Raw genomic sequence first — 17,110 nt, forward strand, 5'->3', positions numbered from 1 at the left:
GTGTTAAAGCAAATGTGCTTAGTACTGAGATTATTTTGAAGTGTTAAAGCAAATGTGCTTAGTACTAAGATTATTTTTTATAAAAACAGAGGCCCAATTTTGGATGTTCAAGCTATTATTGGCTCAAATTTTAAAAATAAAATATTTAAATACCCAGGCGAGGGAGTTGGAGCCACCTACGTTGAGGGGGCAGATTGTACCCAATGCTTGTCTTTTTCAATCTATTGTCTATAGTTTGGATTTGTAAATTTTTAAGCACAGTTATTATTTCTTCCAACCCCAATGATGATTCACTAGCCCCCCTACCTTGTATATCTAAGACATTCCATAGAACTTGAATACAAATGAAAGAATCATGCAACCTTACAAAATCTAAGATGCTCTTTAAAAAGGCGTCTCAATGTCGTGGCATAACATTGAGCAAAAGAAGGTGAGACATTCAGAGAAGTAATTGACAAATGTGGGTTTCTTTCATGGATTCTAAGAAGCAAAAAAGACAAAGGTGGGAGAATGTCTTTATATGTAAATTTTAACATAAGGGTTTTTATTTTAAAAGAAAAATAATAAGACAATTCACACGAACGTATTAACACAAGGGCATGTTTAAGTGGTAGTTATATTTTCACTTACACAATTATCCAACACATTCTTTATTCCACTCTAGCTCAAGTGGAGGAGAGGGTGAGTCAAAAGATTCACATATAAGAGTTTTATAAATGCCCATAGAATACACATGTTATTTAGGGTTCTTGATAGTGAAGCGCGCGCGCGCGCACACACACACACACACACAATGAAAGAACACAATGACAAACAATTTGTGCAAGATAAGAGACAACCACTACACAAATTATCAAAATAAGGTAGAGGATTTTCTCTGTTGCATATGAGGATTTACCTTGCTATATATTAATAATGATTCATTCGATACAAGTGGAAGTCAAAGCCAGTGTGTTTTCAGTTTTGAGCTTCTTCATGTCAACAATTTCCTTGACCATGAAGGATAAGATTGCCTTGGCATTGTCTGTATGGCTACCATTATGTATGCCAATGGCCTGCTTAAACATCACAGATTAATCAAACATCATCAGTTGAAGGACCTAGAAGAAGTACCACTAGGCACAATTAGGAGGAAAGAAGTTGCTATGAAGAAAGATAAGAGATAATTGAACATTCATTTTGAGCATATACACGAAGTCAAAACATGTAAATCTTAGGTTGAGGGAATATAAGGTACAGCATCAATTGACACCTCAGGTTTGATGCCAATTGTAGAAGCACTCTCTAGAATGTAGAAGAGCAAATCCTCCTCACCATCTGCACCCTTGCACTGCCATTATGAACTAGATGTAAGCATTTCATACAATCCCATAAGTAGATGGCATGTGGACAGAGCACACAAAAAAACAAAGAGAGACAGGAATACCTTGTTTGCAAGCCTTGCCAAATGTACAAAAGGAGAGGCAAAACAGTCATCAAGGTCAAAAAGATCCAGTGGAGGAGGAGGAGGTTCTCTCAAAGAGGGTGGCAGAACTGCTGGGAGAAGCGGTGGCGTGGGCGTCTCAAACTACACAAATGCACAAGCTTCATCAAGTCAATGAAAATAAATAAATATATATATATATATATATGCAGAAAGCCATGTGGCAACAAAAAGATTCTCATTGATACACTAGGCATAAAAGTTTATATATATATATATATATATATATATATATATAAAACCTGGACGCAAAATAAATTTGAGTTACATTATTAAGGTAGCCGTGTACTTGCCTCTGGAGTTATTAGGGTCAAAGGACCAGGTTTCACACCAAGCCGCTTGTAAAGATATACCACCTCAGGAACTAAATTTGTGTGATATGTGAACAAGCTATCATCCGTAAGTCTCGTAAAGTCACGTGGTAGCTCATCAGCTTCCTACATCATCAAAAATAAACATTTGTCAATATGTAGAAGCAGTCTTGTATTAAGTTTTCTCAGAAGAAAATAGCTTTTTGTAGATTTTTCTCGTGCTTGTGACCCTTTTTAACCCCCCAAAAAAAAGAGTTCCTTCTATTCGGTAAAAAATAAACCTTCCCAGAAGGAAGAATACAGAACACAACCGGGGTGCTTCCTCCATGGCTGTCAGCTCTCGGAGGAAGGCTACAATGCTAATACAAAAGTAGAAAGCCACACTAGGTGCCTACTAAGTGGCGACACCTGCCTCCCAACCTCCAAAGAGGGGGAGTGTCATCTTGAGGGCGGAGCCTACTCTATAAGTGGCCACACCTGCCTCCCAACCTCCAAAGAGGGGGAGTGTCATCTCAAGGGCGGTGCCTCTCTACTAGTAGACAAAATAAATCGATAGCAAACTGGCGAAGGGCCCCCCCTGCTGAAACCTCCATCTAATCCCTAGATGCCAATGTAGGCCTTTTGTGTGACCTATTATGGAGAGAAACTCTCCTTGTTAACTACAGATGGAGTAACTTTAGTGTTGTAGAGTGCCGCAATCTCATCGTCCATAAGCTCACGTTTCTTATTAAAATGTCTACCCATGTGAGCTCTTTCCCTGCTCTTTATGAGTGCCTGACTACAAGCAGAGTAATTAAGCAATGCAACTTGTGTAATTTAACCAGGCCTTCTTGGAATCATCTACTACAAGCCTTCTCAAAGTTCAGCAATACTCCGTTCAGCATGCAGAAGCTTCTCAAGAGAGATGAATCAAGAGAAACCATTACTTGACCTAGCTATAGGAAGGAGTAGCTTCTGCTTCTCCCGTCATTGGGAGAATGATAGGGTAAGTGTTGGAAACCCTGGCGACAACCGCCTTGATGCTGACGCAGGTGGCTAGGATTCCTTCACTCTGCATCAGCATTTCCCCTCTAGAGGCAGTACCGGATGTCATTTCTCTTCAATGCCTTCAGGAGGACCCCATCCTTTAGCGGGTGGAGTCCTCGGGCCTTCTTGGACAGTGCTTCATTTGCCGTCAGATGAGTCACCTCGCTAGAGCTTGCCCTCATCGGCCAGTCTAGGCAAGTTCCACACGCCAGTCCAGCCCCTTTCCCCCCGGCAGAGTGGCGAGAGGGGAGCACCAGCTCGTCATCCGATGAGACAAAGCCCCATCACCCTACCCCTAAGGACGAGGATGTGGGTAGGTGGCAGAAAAAAAAGCAGAGGTAGCGCCGACGCCCAGCCAGAGCACTGCGTCACTGCCAAGCGATACAACCCAAAGGGACCCAAGGCAGAAACAGTCGTGTCAAATAACCGTTTCGAGCATTTATCTCAGGATCGTCCTTTTGGAATGGCGACCCCACCCGCCCACCAAAGGGCCCCAACGTCAAGTCCAGCTTAGAGACTCTTGTATTGCAATTTTTGCTTGTTCAATTTGTCTTCTATTCTCTCTCATGTACCACCTGCCATAGTCTTGTATCACAGCTTGTATTTGTTGTACAAAGTTGAACCAAGTAAAATCTATATCCTCTTGCATGTACATGAGAAGAGGATGTGCAGTTGTACGTACCAAACCAACGAAAAGAATATCTAACAAATAACTATTATTAATGATAAGTAGCCTTTTATGAGGTAAGGGAGATGCATTGTCAGCCATGCCAAAGTAAAAACCAAGCTATACCGGTGCAAGAACTTGCAAAATTTTCCCATTTAAGCTTAAAGAAAACGTCCTGTGTCCGGATGCCTTGCATGCTATAAATGATTTACATTCTTCCCCTTTTGAGTTTGTATTGATGGCATAGGAGAAGTTTAAGGAGAGGGCATGGCCGCAATAAAAGCGACGGACATTCTTTTAGCGCATGTCCAAACTTTTTACAAGTGAAGCAAGAACTTGCAAAATTTCCCCATTTAAGCTTAAAGAAAACGTCCTGTGTCGGGATGCCTTGCATTTCAACATCCATTGCTACCCTATCATGGGTTTGTTTGTCTGTATCCCAAAGGATATAGAATCTATTTACACTGCCAGAAGATCTAGGAGGGCATACAAACTTACCCAGCGATTCAACCAAAAAGGGAATGTAGGGCGCATATAAACCGGGAGATCCACCACTTCCACCCACATAGTGCACCTGTGTTTAATAAAATTCTAATAGTCCTTGGTGGGCGACCAAGGGTAAACATGCACCATTTGTTGTCCAAAGAACAAGGGTGACTTTTCTAACAACATTTGTTTATAATTGGAATCAGTGTGAGAATCACCTCATAAAAACCTCTTGCTACTACAAAGTAAACCCCTTCCACAAAACATCCACCAAGCATGACTTTTATCCATTGACCAACATCTGCCACCGCAGCAAGCATTTTACCACGGAAAAAAAAGAATCACCACTTTGTGTGATAGTCTCGTTTTACGGGGTCAAAGAGAACATGACCCGGGATTTTCAAACGAAAATCTGGCACAAGCATATCCCATGCTTGTCGGATATCTGCAAAACCTTCCCCAAGAGTGTCACAAGATTGCTGTAGTTCGGGATTACAACAGTGGAGAGACTGCAAATCAAAATGCATTTGTCTGCGTTTGGGATCAATAGACAATTCCCTTCTATGGTAAGTAACTACACATTGGGCCATGAAGGAAGAGAGAGGAAAAACACACGCAACCGATACAAGAAACACAAAGGACGAGTAGACACAGACACACACAACTAAAACAAAAGACGTGGACAAAAGCAAAGAAGAAGAGGAGAGAGGCAAAGTAAAGAGGAAAAAAGAAGCAAAAGAGAGTCAGATGAGGAGAGAAAGAAGCAAGCGCGCGCACACACACTCACACACACACACACAGTTGCACCTGGAAGAAAGGAGGACACACCACAGGAGGGCTGACAGTAGGTGCTTGAACAGCAGAGACGACGAGAGGCTGGATAGGCGAACAGCGAGGGCAGGCAACAGGCGGCGCTGCAGAGGCAGCAAAGGGCAGTAGGCGGCACTGCACGGGCAGCTCTCAGTAAGTCGCGATCTCTCACTGCTACATACACCATACTCACACACTTAGTTCAAACACACACACGAGAGAAGTAATAGATAATGCTTGCACTATGTGCGAACATAAGAAGATATTTATTGATCTGAATCCTCTCTCTCTCACACACACACATGCATACACACACACATGCGCACACACACTCATTCATTCGGCTCTTGCAGAAACATAGACAAAGCCCAATAGAAGGGGTTGTCGGCAAGCTCAACGCCAAACCATAGCCCCGTCTGGAGCACCTCCAGCCTGAGGCTAGACCCACACTGATCACACACATCACCCAAACCTTGGCAGAGACCACTATCCAAGTGTATAGCTAGAGTTTCTCATGGCTTGATCTGGGTCCTCATTGATCTCCTGGGAAACATGTCTCTTTTGCTTGTACTTCTTTTTTGCACATGAAAAACATTTTTTTCTCACCACAGAAAAGAAGAGTAAGAATAACAAGCTATTAATTTCAAATAGTCGTTAAAATTTCATTGGTATACTCATAATGCCCTCTAAATTTTCTTGAAGTTCCTTCTCTGAATTCTCTTGAAGATCCCAGGTCTTTTCCAATAAGTAAAGTTTCTTTGGAAGAATGTAAACAACTTACTTGAAGGCAGCACCTCAAGCGGTTCGCTAGTGCCCCTATGTTGGGGGCATACTCCAACTCAGCAGACTCTAGCTCTTCCATGTTGATCTTGTCTGTCTGAATATACCACCAAAATAAGATGCTGGAATCAAAAATTGCTGTTTTCATCGCATAAAACTTGATGTCTATTTTTCTCAGAAAAAACAAAAACAAAGTCATCTTCAAGGAACGAACAATTGCTATTCCTACAAAACATCACCTATCCAAAAGAGGGTACAAGCTAGGATTGGTGCAAGGTTTCTCTCAGATCCAGACATTGTATCAGATCCACCATGATGTAACTTTTTGGTCTCATAGGTCATTATGGCCTTTTGAAGACGTTAATATAACATTTCATTTCATTTCTCATACTTAAGTAAAAGAGGCCTTTTTTCTTTGACTCAATCTTCCTTCCTACCTAGCCTGTCCACCTTTACCATCCTCCCTACTGCTTCCTAGCTCCTTGTGTTTACCACCACAAAATGAGCCCCTAGCCTGCAGTTGTATGCATGCCTTTTATCGCTGCCACTTTATCTTCGTTTGACTGTCCACATCTTCCTCCTCTAAGCTTTCATGGCCCCCTCAAAATGTCCTCTGCCTTGCTAAGCTGCCTGCATTCTATTGATCCCCTGCCCTTAACTTTCAGAGGGAGCACCCAGGCTTTCTCACACCTAGTCTGCACCCCTGCCCTTTATTAGTGTCCTGTTCTTGCATCAATATCTTCCTTCTTTTTCCCTTTTTCTGAATTGAAACCCCTTTTATGCTATCTTGTCCCTCCTGCAACTCTCATTCTCTCTACATCACCCCTAAACTGAAACTTAGGGGCAGCTTTAGGAAACTATTACAAGGAATTGAGACACCTGAAAACTATGGTGGCCTTAAGTGACCAGTTGAGAGTTCTTAAGCAAAGACCTTGAATCCTTCTAGAGCATGTAAGAACTGTAGTGTTATGCCAGGGGGCTGTAGCCCAAGTGATAATGCCTTCGCTTGCCAATGTGGGGATCCAAGGCTTGAGCTATGCACCAAACTATGTGACTAATATCTCAAAAAAAAACATGTGGTGTTGTCGCAGATCTTCTAAGCCAACTCTTTACTGGTACATCACATGAAGACCTAGCGAAAGACTTCTCCACTAAAGCCTTGTGAATGGCCAGAAATCTGCACCTTAAAACTACACCTCACCATAAGCCAGTTATTGTTCATTAAGACTAGTACTACACAAAAATTCTATAACATGACTAATATCTCAAAAAAAGGTATGTGGTGTTGTAGCAGATCTTCTAAGCCAACTCTTTGCTAGTACATCCCATGAAGAGCTCCTGTAGTTACCATTTTTCACCGCTTGTAGGTGCTTTTTATCCGCCCGTAGGTGATGCCGCTGAGGAAGCACCTTGTGGGGTTTTGAATGCAGGACCTCCTGTTCCTAGTCAAACACTTTCACCAATTGGGCTATCACCTTATTGGCTGTGTAGTCCAAGGATCTTGGGCATAAGGCTACACGGGAAAATGGACTCGTACTACACAAAAAATCTATAACATGAGTAATATCTATATAGAAAAGACCTAGCCAAAGACTTCTCCACTAAAGCCTCGTAAATGGCCAGAAATCTGCAAATTAAACCAAACCTCACCATATGCCATGAATGTAAAGAGTAAACTGTTGTTTAAGTGGCTGCCTTTATGAGTATCCATCTCATACTAGGCATCCAGTTGCTACTAAGTTTAAGACTCCACTTAAATCAATTGGCTAGAAGTGCTTTCCTTGACTACCGACTACAGACAACAATTATTGTTCATTAAGACTTGTACTATAAAATAATTCCATAACCATCCTCCTGACGGAAACCAATGTAACTCTAGCTCTGGTGTCTGCAGTTCCATCCAACTCAAACAGGCCGGCCATAACCTTCCACCTGTCGTTTTTTTGGTGTTTACATGTATGCATGCTATTGAGGGTACTCAGGACTTTGTGTTTTCTCAAGATTTGATACTATTCCGGACAAAAAATGAAGATGTTATCCAAGATGCTCCTATCTTGGATGAAGCCTGTCTGTATGCCATGAATCAGATCTGGGAGGTGAGGCTGCATGCGGTGGCTGATGGCTTTGGTGAGGATTTTTTGTAGGCTCTGCCAAGGAGGGTGATGGGGTGGCACTGTCGTACCTCCAAACGGTCACCACCCTCCTTGGGAATCAAGTGAATGAGCCCCTCCGAAAGCCCTCTGGCACGAGGCCGATGATCATGATCTCATTGAAAGGGCCAGAAAGCCATCCTCCATGAGGTCCCACTGACGAAGGAAATGGGAAACCCAAGAGTCCGTCCTCAAGCGGCGAGCCAAGTTGGGCTGCTGGTGCCAGAAGGGATTAAGATCGGCGGGGCAGGCATGAAGGGAGAAATCAAGGGGACCCGGGGGGGGGGGGGGGGGGGGGGGGGGGGGGGGGGGGGACAAGGGGGGACCACCTGCACCGTAACCTCGGGAAACCAAAGAATAAGAGGCTGACACTAGCACCTCCTGGGTGCTGCCCACCTGATCCAGGGATAAATGCTCATAACGGTTGCCATTAGGCACCGTAACCTTGAGGGACCCGCCTGCCTGATGCTCTTGCTAGCGGCACCCTGAGGCTAGTGGCGGCATCTACGGGGTCATTACGCCGGCTGCCACCAGCCACCATCCTCCCCTTGCGTCTCAGCACGGAGCTGACCAGCCTCCTGCTCTCGAGTATGGGAGGGGGGTGATGTTGAGCTCCTGCATCCTCCATCCTCACTGAGCGAGAACCTAAGGCGAGCGGAGGGAGGGTAGGGGGGAGTCCTCGACGGGCCTGGCGGTGTGGGTATGCGCAAGCAAGGTTCCCCATCTGCCTACACAAAACACTGGCCCGGGAGTCCTAAATACTCAACCCGTTGCAGCAGCGGGCCCTCTTGCAAGCTGGGAACTGCGGTAATCTGCACGAGAGCCTCGTATGGGCTACACAAACTCTGATGGAAGGAATCCCAGCTGCCCTGGATACCACCGAGGAGGAAGCCTGGGGGGAGACACTAGAACCTGCCTAAACATCTGACCAATCGAACGGAAGAGAGGGTGATACTCCTTCATGAGGCTGGGGAAGCAGACCATAACTAAGAAGCCGGACACACCTGCAAAAACAGGGTCAGATGCCGGGTCGAAACCTTGAGCACTGCGCATTGCGATGGAGCTCTGCACAATCACTCAATCTACCGCTGCAGGTGAGTTGAGCTCGACCTCAGAGTAGCCAAGCCCAAGAAAATGGATATCGGTGATTTTGCTCAGCTCGCCAATGCGGGCTGCTGCCTGGGCAAATCCCGGACCTGTCTGCGTGCTAGGTGGCTCCCTACAATCTTGCAAACCAGGGGAGAGGCTGCAAGGGAGGCAACAGTAGAAGCCAAGAGCTGGAGGTCCGCTTCAGAAAAATGGCAAGGGGCGGCGGCCTCAGTCAGGGATGACAGACCGCCTGCCATGGAGTCCTCCAGTAAGGGAAAAGACCAAAGAAGCCGACACTTGCCGAAAGAAAAAGCAAAGAGGCGAGAGAAAAACCAATGCTGAGAAGACATGCCGACAGAGGGGGGCAACGGATGGAGGAGAAAGCTACGGCGGAGGGAAGCAGCGGGGGATAGCTCGAAAGGGGAAGAGGGAGGGTGGACAACGCGAGGGGGGAGATAGGAGGCGGATGTAAAGGGGCGTATGGGCGGAGGAAGAGGGGACGTCAAACAAGAAGGCGAGCAGCATTGGTGGGGGGGGGGGGGGGGGGGGGGGGACGAGGGCAGCAGCGCAACAGGAGGCCGGGGCAGCCGCCCGCAGGGGGGCGGGGGGGTGGGAAAAAAGTGGAGGTGGGTGGAAGGTGCACAGGAGAGCGTGCGGGAGAGGTGATGGCAGTGTAGCCACAATGGGTGCCCACAGTGTTAGAAGTGTTGCAGTGTTAGTGTTACGGTGTGGCAGTGTTATAGTGGTACACTCCAAGATGCTACAGTCCAATGGTAACGGAAGATTCTAGAGCACAGCACAAGATTCCGGATCGCACCACTCCAAGGCATTTAAGGCACTGCACCCCAAGAAAGGAGATGCACACCGCTACACCGACGTGCATCTAGCACCTTCCAAAGATTCCTAGATGCTCACAATGGTCTCACCCCAACGGCATCTTCGTGACTCTCCGGAGTTACAGGGCATTCTACCCCGTTTTCAAAGGGGATATAGGCTATTCTGTAGTTCCACCTTGTCCATTCCAAATCTATGCTGTGCTATCCCATGCTATCCAACTGTACTTGAGTCCGGTGTTCACTGTGACCACTGCTAAATGTTCACGGTGCAGTGAGTGGTGTTTGTTAACTGCTAGTTCATGTAGCAGGGCTGGTTGCCCGGCACACTACGTGGTGACTCTTCTCTGGACAGTATATCCGGAGTCCTCGATGCTCACAGCGCAACACAGAAGACACTATGGAGTGGAACACGACACAAGAAGAGACAAGACTACGGAAGGAACGAGAACACTTGCACTACTCAGAGAACACTGATACATGTCCTTCACTATACCATGCACACTCAGCAGAGGTCACAATGAAGAGGACGACACAGCTCAAGCTGAAGACAAAACACAGGGTACAAGTGGTATGAGGGATGAGCATGAAGGATATCCTTCAGGATGATGGTGAGGGTTGCAAGATAAGGATGTCCTCCAAGGTGAGATAAGGATCTCCTCCAAGATGGGTGGAGGGGCCATATATGCTTGAGGCCGAGTCGGTGGCATCTCCTATCTTTGGTGGATGCATTGAGGTGGCAGCGTAGCCTTTGGTAGAATCTCCTATCTCTAGGAGATGCCGTTGGAGTGTCAGTCGGTGCCATCAGTGCCGTTGGAGCCTTCAATGCTGCGTGCACCTCCTTGTGTCAGTTGTGGTGTGTCTCCAATTCGGATGATCCCAATGCTTGGCGCCTCCGTTGACTCACTGTGACAGTGTGTCAATGCGACACTGTCATGCTCTTGCGGTGGACAGTCCATGTGGGCACCTTTGGACCTTGGTGGCTACAGTTCGTAGTAATACAAGTGGAGTACATTATTCTTGTGCATTGTTCCTTACATGTTCCTTGTTTGTCCAGTTTAATTAAGTACTGCCTAAGTAAGTGTGTATGCCATCGTTTCTTCCTACTGTTCTGTCTTGTGACTTTCCTGCGGACATACTGTCCAAGAGTGAACCACCATATCCTCTTAGTGTACTTCTTGGGTAACCTAACCTGCTTACAGGTTCACTAAAAATTTGACACACCCGATGGGACACTCTAACCAGCGGGCGTTCCTAGCTTTCTTTCTATCAGATTACATTGTGTGTTTTCTGTATGCCCAACACTTGTTCTCGTGTCAATCAGGTTAGTCCAATCCGAAGTCCTCTCTCCCCCCATTATTATAGTCATAGAAGGCTAATCAACTTTGTACCACCCCGAAATCCTCCTCCACCCCTTCCCATGGCACATGCACATCTAGGAAATCCTACTAGCAACAACTACGGTGGAAATCCCCCTGCTCCAGAACCATTGACCACCGTGCTGGGCTGGGTCAATGTCAAGCTTCCCACTTTCAGAGGTTCTACCATGGAAGACGTGGATGACCATGTTCGACGCTTCCTGGCCATGTGTTCCTAGGAGCAGGGGATTGGACTGAGAGGATGCTTATGTGGTACTCTTCCCTTCCACATTGGAAGGCTCTCCTGACAAATGGTTCAGCGAGTTCCCTATGGATCACTTTGCAGATTGGCCCACCCTGAGGGATACCTTTCTTAGGACGTTCCGACCAGGCAACTATGAAGACCTCATTCTACAAGAACTGGGGAAGCTAAAGCTCGTCTGGGGAAAATGTACCAAAGCTTGTGACACAAACCATCGTGTTGGTGGCTCGCCTGCCAGCATACCCAGGAGACTTCATGGTGTGTCAGTGAGTGATGCAGGCCTTCCCTAGGACAACCCAACAGAAAATCCGGGAAAGTAGACCAGTCATCACCTTGCTGGAATTCTAGGAGCTGGGCCTCCCAACTGGAAAATGCACGTACAATGTTTGAACATGATCCGGGTTCTCCAACTCTTACCATTCTACCCCCGGACGACCCAGTAGCTCGGCTTAAGCTTGAGCTGGAGGCACTGAAGCCAGAAGTCTCAGAAGGAAGAAAGCATTTTGGCACAACTTACGAAGGAGATTGAGGATCTCAAGCCTCAGCAAGAGTCTAGGAAAGGTCTCTGGTGTGCACTGTGTCAGTCTCCTGGGTATGCCAGCTCAGAATGTTCCAAGCTGAAATACTGCTCCTTCTGTGAGAAGAAGGGGCATGAGGATAAGGATTGCTATTATCTTAAGGGATTCCGCCAACTGCACCAGCAACAACAGTTCCTTACCCTAAACTCTCTTGCTACCCCACTGGTCATTATCCTACCCCTTATGGTGCAGCCCCCTCCACCTACTCTCCACAAACCCCTCTCATTTCCACTCCTCCGGCAACCCTGGTCACTATGGCAGCAACTCCTACCCAGAACCATCCTACTCACCCCCCTCCACCCTGCAATCACCCAATCATGTGCTATAGGTGTGGGGAGTATGGAAACTACCAGAGCCGGTGTCCCTTGCCAAAAGGCTCACTTCCATGCATAGTGGCACCCGGTTCGCGCACCGCCCAGGCGGTCCAGTTCGAAACGTTTAGTTTGGTTCAGTACGAGCAGTTCGGTTCCGGTTCAGTCGAATCTAGGCAACCGGTTTTTTTTTACCGTTTTTCTCGCCGTTTCTTGGGCGTTTTGGGGACTGTTTTAAGATTTAGCCTTTGGCCCTTTGCTTGCCTTTGCTTGCATGATGCATCATGCATCCTATATAATAGCCCCTCCCCCAACCCCATCCTCACAAGTGCTCATTGCTCAACCCTCCCCTCACAAGTGCTCATTGCTCAAGATCAATCCTCTCCCTCGAGCTCTCCTTCAAGACTCGAGCCTCTCTCCCCTCTAGGCTCTCTCAAGCATCTCCCTCTTCCTCAAGCCTCTCCTTCTTCCTCAACTTTCAAGCCTCTCCCTCTTCCTCAAGCCTCTCCCTCCCTCTCCCTTGTGTATTTTTTAAATGGACCGTACCTCCACTGTATTTTTATTTTGAAAATTTAGCGGTGCGTTCCGAGACCATATTTGAACATACTGTACCGAAACGAACTTTTCATACCTAACAACTATGCCTCCATGTACGTTCTGCCCAAAGGCGAAGGATCACTATACCAAGGACTATCCAAGACAGAAAGCCAGCACCACTGTTGCACCCTATCCATGGTCACCCTCCTCCACCAATTCACAGCAAAAGTCTCCTTGTATGACCTAATCCACTCCTGCACCAACAACTCAACACTCTGCTCCAGACCATAGCCAAGCCAGACAATACAAGGTCTTCTAGTGGTGGGCAACTCATGGAGAATCCAACAGGACAAGTAACCGGCTGTCTGATGCCCGACTTCACCTTGGAAGCTGTGGGCCATAAAATCACTGGACCTGCCAACTTCTCCGTTAGAATGGCCGACCAGCGGGATGTTACTCCCGTGGGCATTGTGGAGCATGTTGGAGTAGCTATGCAAAGGCACTAGCTTCTTTCTGAAATTTTGTGGTGCTTGGGCTACCACAAATTCGGGGTGCTTACTCCCTTTTGACTGGACCTCTGTGTCTGAGGCAAGCGGGAGTGCTGCATGACTAGAAAGGAGACAAGCAGTGGCTTCCCCAATCAATGGGCCACGTTGAACTCCACTTGGAGGATGTTGTGGACCAAGGCGTCTGGGGCGCTAGCATAGCAGCCATTCCAATCCTAAGGGGAACATCTGATTCCATCCAAGAAGAGGAGATTCTCTCTCATGGTGAAGATTTTGAGCTTCTGGATTGGTGGAAGCCGCCCACAACTTGACTTGCAATATGGTGGAGATCACAAAGGTTATTCCTGAGAAGCCTGAGGAACACTTTGAGGTGATCAACCCGGGTGAACCAGTCACCAACCGGCACAGGCTCCATTCCTTCTGATGACAAGAGCCTTAGAAGCACCAAAGTCCAAGGGTTCTGCACCAGCTTCCCCTAAGCCCCGGCCCCCCTCTGGCTCTTCCACTTCGCACACGTCTGACTCTTCCACTTTATACACTTCAGATGCTCCAGTCATACCACCTGAGGAGCTTCCTAGGAGTTGGAAGGAAGACCACTTTGGTGATTTCCTGATCTCCAATCAACCTGCTCATGACCTAGTCATGCTTTCCCAAGCAGCTGCCTCCGGCACAACACCACAACTCCCTTCCTGTCATGATCATGTTCGGGAATTCAATCTAGGCACAGAAGCAGATCCCAAACCCATCCTCTTAGCTTCTTGGCTGTGGGATCACCCCACTCTGCTGGATCAAGCCAAGACCTTCTTCCAATCTTATAGGGACATGTTCACATGGACCTATAAAGATTTGGAGGGTGTTCCAACTGCCATAGGGGTTCACACCATCCCTGTTATGGAAGGAACCCGTCCAGTGCGGGGTAGGGCTTACAAGTTCAACCATAAGTATTCAGAGGCTGTCAAAGTAGAACTGGAAAAACTGGAAGCAGCTGACATCATCTCTCTCGTAGAGCATTCCGAGTGGCTTTCCCCTATAGTCATCTCACCCAAGAAAAAGACCAATAAGATTAGGGTTTGTGTGGACTTCTCGGGCTCTTAACAAAGCCACAATCAAGGACGGCTTTCCGATTTCTTTCATGGACAAAGTCTTGAAAGATGTGGCTAGACATGCACTCTACACTTTTCTCTGGACATTTTTGGATGACTTCTCCAACTTCACAGGTGCTCACCTTATCTCCCGTCTGGAAGCTTTCGTTGCATAGTCACAAGGGAACGCCGTTCCAAGCTCTTGGAACGGGGGAACGCGTTCCATAGAGATAGCCGTTCCCGTTCCCGTTCCAAAATGGCACCGCAGACCATGTAAGAAATATAAGTGAACTATGTATCATGTAGAACACATCTATGCATTATCATGGCCACTACCGAGATGGTTTGAGGTTCTTTCTTTACTATGCCTCTTTCCAAAGCATTTACAGATATATAAAGTAAATTTATAAACACATTTATGAAATGATGTGGCGTTCCCGATTCCGTTCCCTTTTATTCAAGCTTTTCGTTCCCGTTCCAAACAGTCATCCGTTCCCCAAAACGTTCCCGTTCCCTTGTGACTATGTTTCGTTGAGCACTTGTCCCAACTAGTGTTGGGTAGGAGGGCAGCTAGCCGGAACACACAAACACACACACACACACAAGCTCAAGCACAGAGAAACGTGAGAGTGCTAGAAAAGATGTACTCGATGATGAAAATGAAAGTACAATGTGAGAGTACTAAAAAGCCTAGAGCTAAGTGCCCAACACACAAGAGTGTGTTCACACAGGGAAAAAACCTGAACTAGCTGGGAGTGCCCGTGAGTAAGCTGGGTTCACACCTGAACTAGCTGGGAGTGGCCGGGTGGACATGACCAACAAAAGCTTGTGTCTAGCCACAGGGAAAAAGTTCCCATGAGTAAGCAAGGTTCACACCTGAACTAGCCGGGAGTGGCTGGGTGGACATGACCAACAAAATGCATCAAATCAAGAGGCATCGCATAAAATCCTCCAGTAAGGAAAGTAAATATAATACCCCCCTCAAGGTAAGCATCCAAATGACAAACTAAACTGCATGTAATCCACATCAATGACAACAAGAGAGCAAATCAAAGCTCTGTAGCGGCACCACTGATAAGCATAAGAAGATGTAGCAGATATACGCATGTGTAAAGGCAACAGGATCCAGAAGTCATGCTTGTGAACATGCAATGTAAGCTGCAAGAGGTAAACTCATCAATGGAGGGTCGATGAGGAAAAAAATCAGCTATGGTAGGGCTGATAAAAATAAAAATTCAGCAATGGGGGAAAGCTGAAAATCGGGAGAAAAAGTGGGGGCTCGGGGCGGGCATCAGCCAATGCTATGAGAGGATGGGTAAACTCTCAACGATGCCATGATCAATGGCATGTATGGCAAGTGTAAAGATGCATAATCCCACAATGAATAATATACATGTGACATATCAAAACCATGAGGTCAAGCCAACACTGGCCAAGTGTGTAGAAGGCACTCCCAGTAAACATCACATGTGAGAAAGTGACAATGTCAACACTGTAGAAACAATCCCGATACAAGGAAAAGCAGCATAAAAGGCATCTCTAGTAGACATCACATAAGAGAAAGCGTCTAGCATAGACAAGCATAAGGGTCAACAAGCATAAGTGACCATGAGGCATCACCAACTGCATGTGGGCAAGTAAAATCCCCCCCTAGAATGAATCTGCCAGACAATGCATACCAAGAAGTACTGACTATAGAGCATAGTCATCAAAAGCAACAGCATCAGAAGACATCTCTGCAGGTGATGAAGATGAAATTGTCAAGGCCGATACATGTGTAGCCAAATTGGCTTGATCTGCACCTGTTGAAGAAAATGCCAGCTTCTTCTTTTTCTCACTATCAATATGCTTCTTGCATTCCTCTATGGTGTGCCCTATTTTCCTACAATAATTACAGCGCTTTGTCTTTTGAAGCTTGTCCCCTTTCTTGGGAGGATCCGATGGGCTAGGTTTAGGCCTAGATCGATTCCCACGAAAGGGAGCAATCATTGCTAACTCAGTAGACATCATGTTGTTCTTGTTGGAATGCGATTGCTCTTCATTGAGCAAGAGAGTCACAAGGTTGTCAAAAGTGACCGCATTAGGTGCATTGCCAGCCAACAACCGCAAAGTGGTGCCAAATGTTTGATAAGAGTCGGGCAAATTACTTAAGACTGTCTGAACAAGATAGCCATCTATCAAGACCTCATCAATGTCGATGAGCTACTCTCGAAGGTCTTTCACATGCATAAGGTACTGATCGATAGTCACCTTCAAGCATGCGCTCAGTCTCAAGCTTGCCCCGAAGGTAAGCTACATGAGCCTCATTACAACCTAAATACAACTCCGCCAAGGTATCCCAAGCACCCTTAGCGGTGGTGCAGGAATGAATATGCGGAATGACGTGCCTGCGGCACGAGAGAGCAATCAACACATGGGCCTGAGCATCCCTAGCATCCCAAGTACGCTGCTGGGTAGGAGGACGACGAGAAGGTTGACTTTTTTTTTGCCGAGAAAAGATCCTTTCATTAGTTATAAAAAAAAACGCCCACTGGGCTACAAAACCCTCTCCTGCTCATAAAGCCAATCAAGGCAGCTAGGGAGACTCTCCCTAGGTGCAAAAAAAGTACAAATAACTGAGAGGCTATATCATACAATAGGAGGGGGGGAAATCCAAACAGGTGGCCTGTAGTGCCAGCGGGGGGTACCCGCGTGTAGAGTATAGAAGGGGCCGCTGCGCCAAGTGGTGTGGAAGGCCTGGCACCGCAAGATCGCTCGATCCGAGTCGCCCCGGCGGATGCGGTCATACTGTGTGAATCAACTCCTGCCAGATCCCCCGAACAGTCTCTGTTGGTGGCTCCA

The 17,110-nt window shown here is 46.8% G+C and overlaps 1 protein-coding gene across 6 annotated transcripts in view; it reads right to left on the minus strand.

Annotated features, from left to right (window-relative positions):
- Nucleotides 1–887: 887 nt before the first annotated feature.
- Nucleotides 888–17,110, minus strand: part of LOC147603776 (uncharacterized) — a 78,915-nt gene continuing 62,692 nt past the window's right edge. For all 6 annotated transcript variants that reach the window (XM_086796406.1, XM_086796404.1, XM_086796409.1 and 3 more), the window contains 5 exons: nucleotides 5,565–5,660; nucleotides 1,777–1,920; nucleotides 1,427–1,567; nucleotides 1,253–1,330; nucleotides 888–1,055 (listed from right to left, as the gene is read on the minus strand). In XM_086796406.1, coding sequence (XP_086652532.1) covers nucleotides 921–1,055; nucleotides 1,253–1,330; nucleotides 1,427–1,567; nucleotides 1,777–1,920; nucleotides 5,565–5,660 — 594 coding nt within the window. In that variant the 3' untranslated portion in view covers nucleotides 888–920. The remainder of the gene's footprint in view (nucleotides 1,056–1,252; nucleotides 1,331–1,426; nucleotides 1,568–1,776; nucleotides 1,921–5,564; nucleotides 5,661–17,110) is intronic.

This window comes from Cibotium barometz, chromosome 63 (genome assembly GCF_041138505.1).
Source record: "Cibotium barometz isolate CiBa-2024 chromosome 63, ASM4113850v1, whole genome shotgun sequence".
Taxonomy (NCBI): domain Eukaryota; kingdom Viridiplantae; phylum Streptophyta; class Polypodiopsida; order Cyatheales; family Cibotiaceae; genus Cibotium; species Cibotium barometz.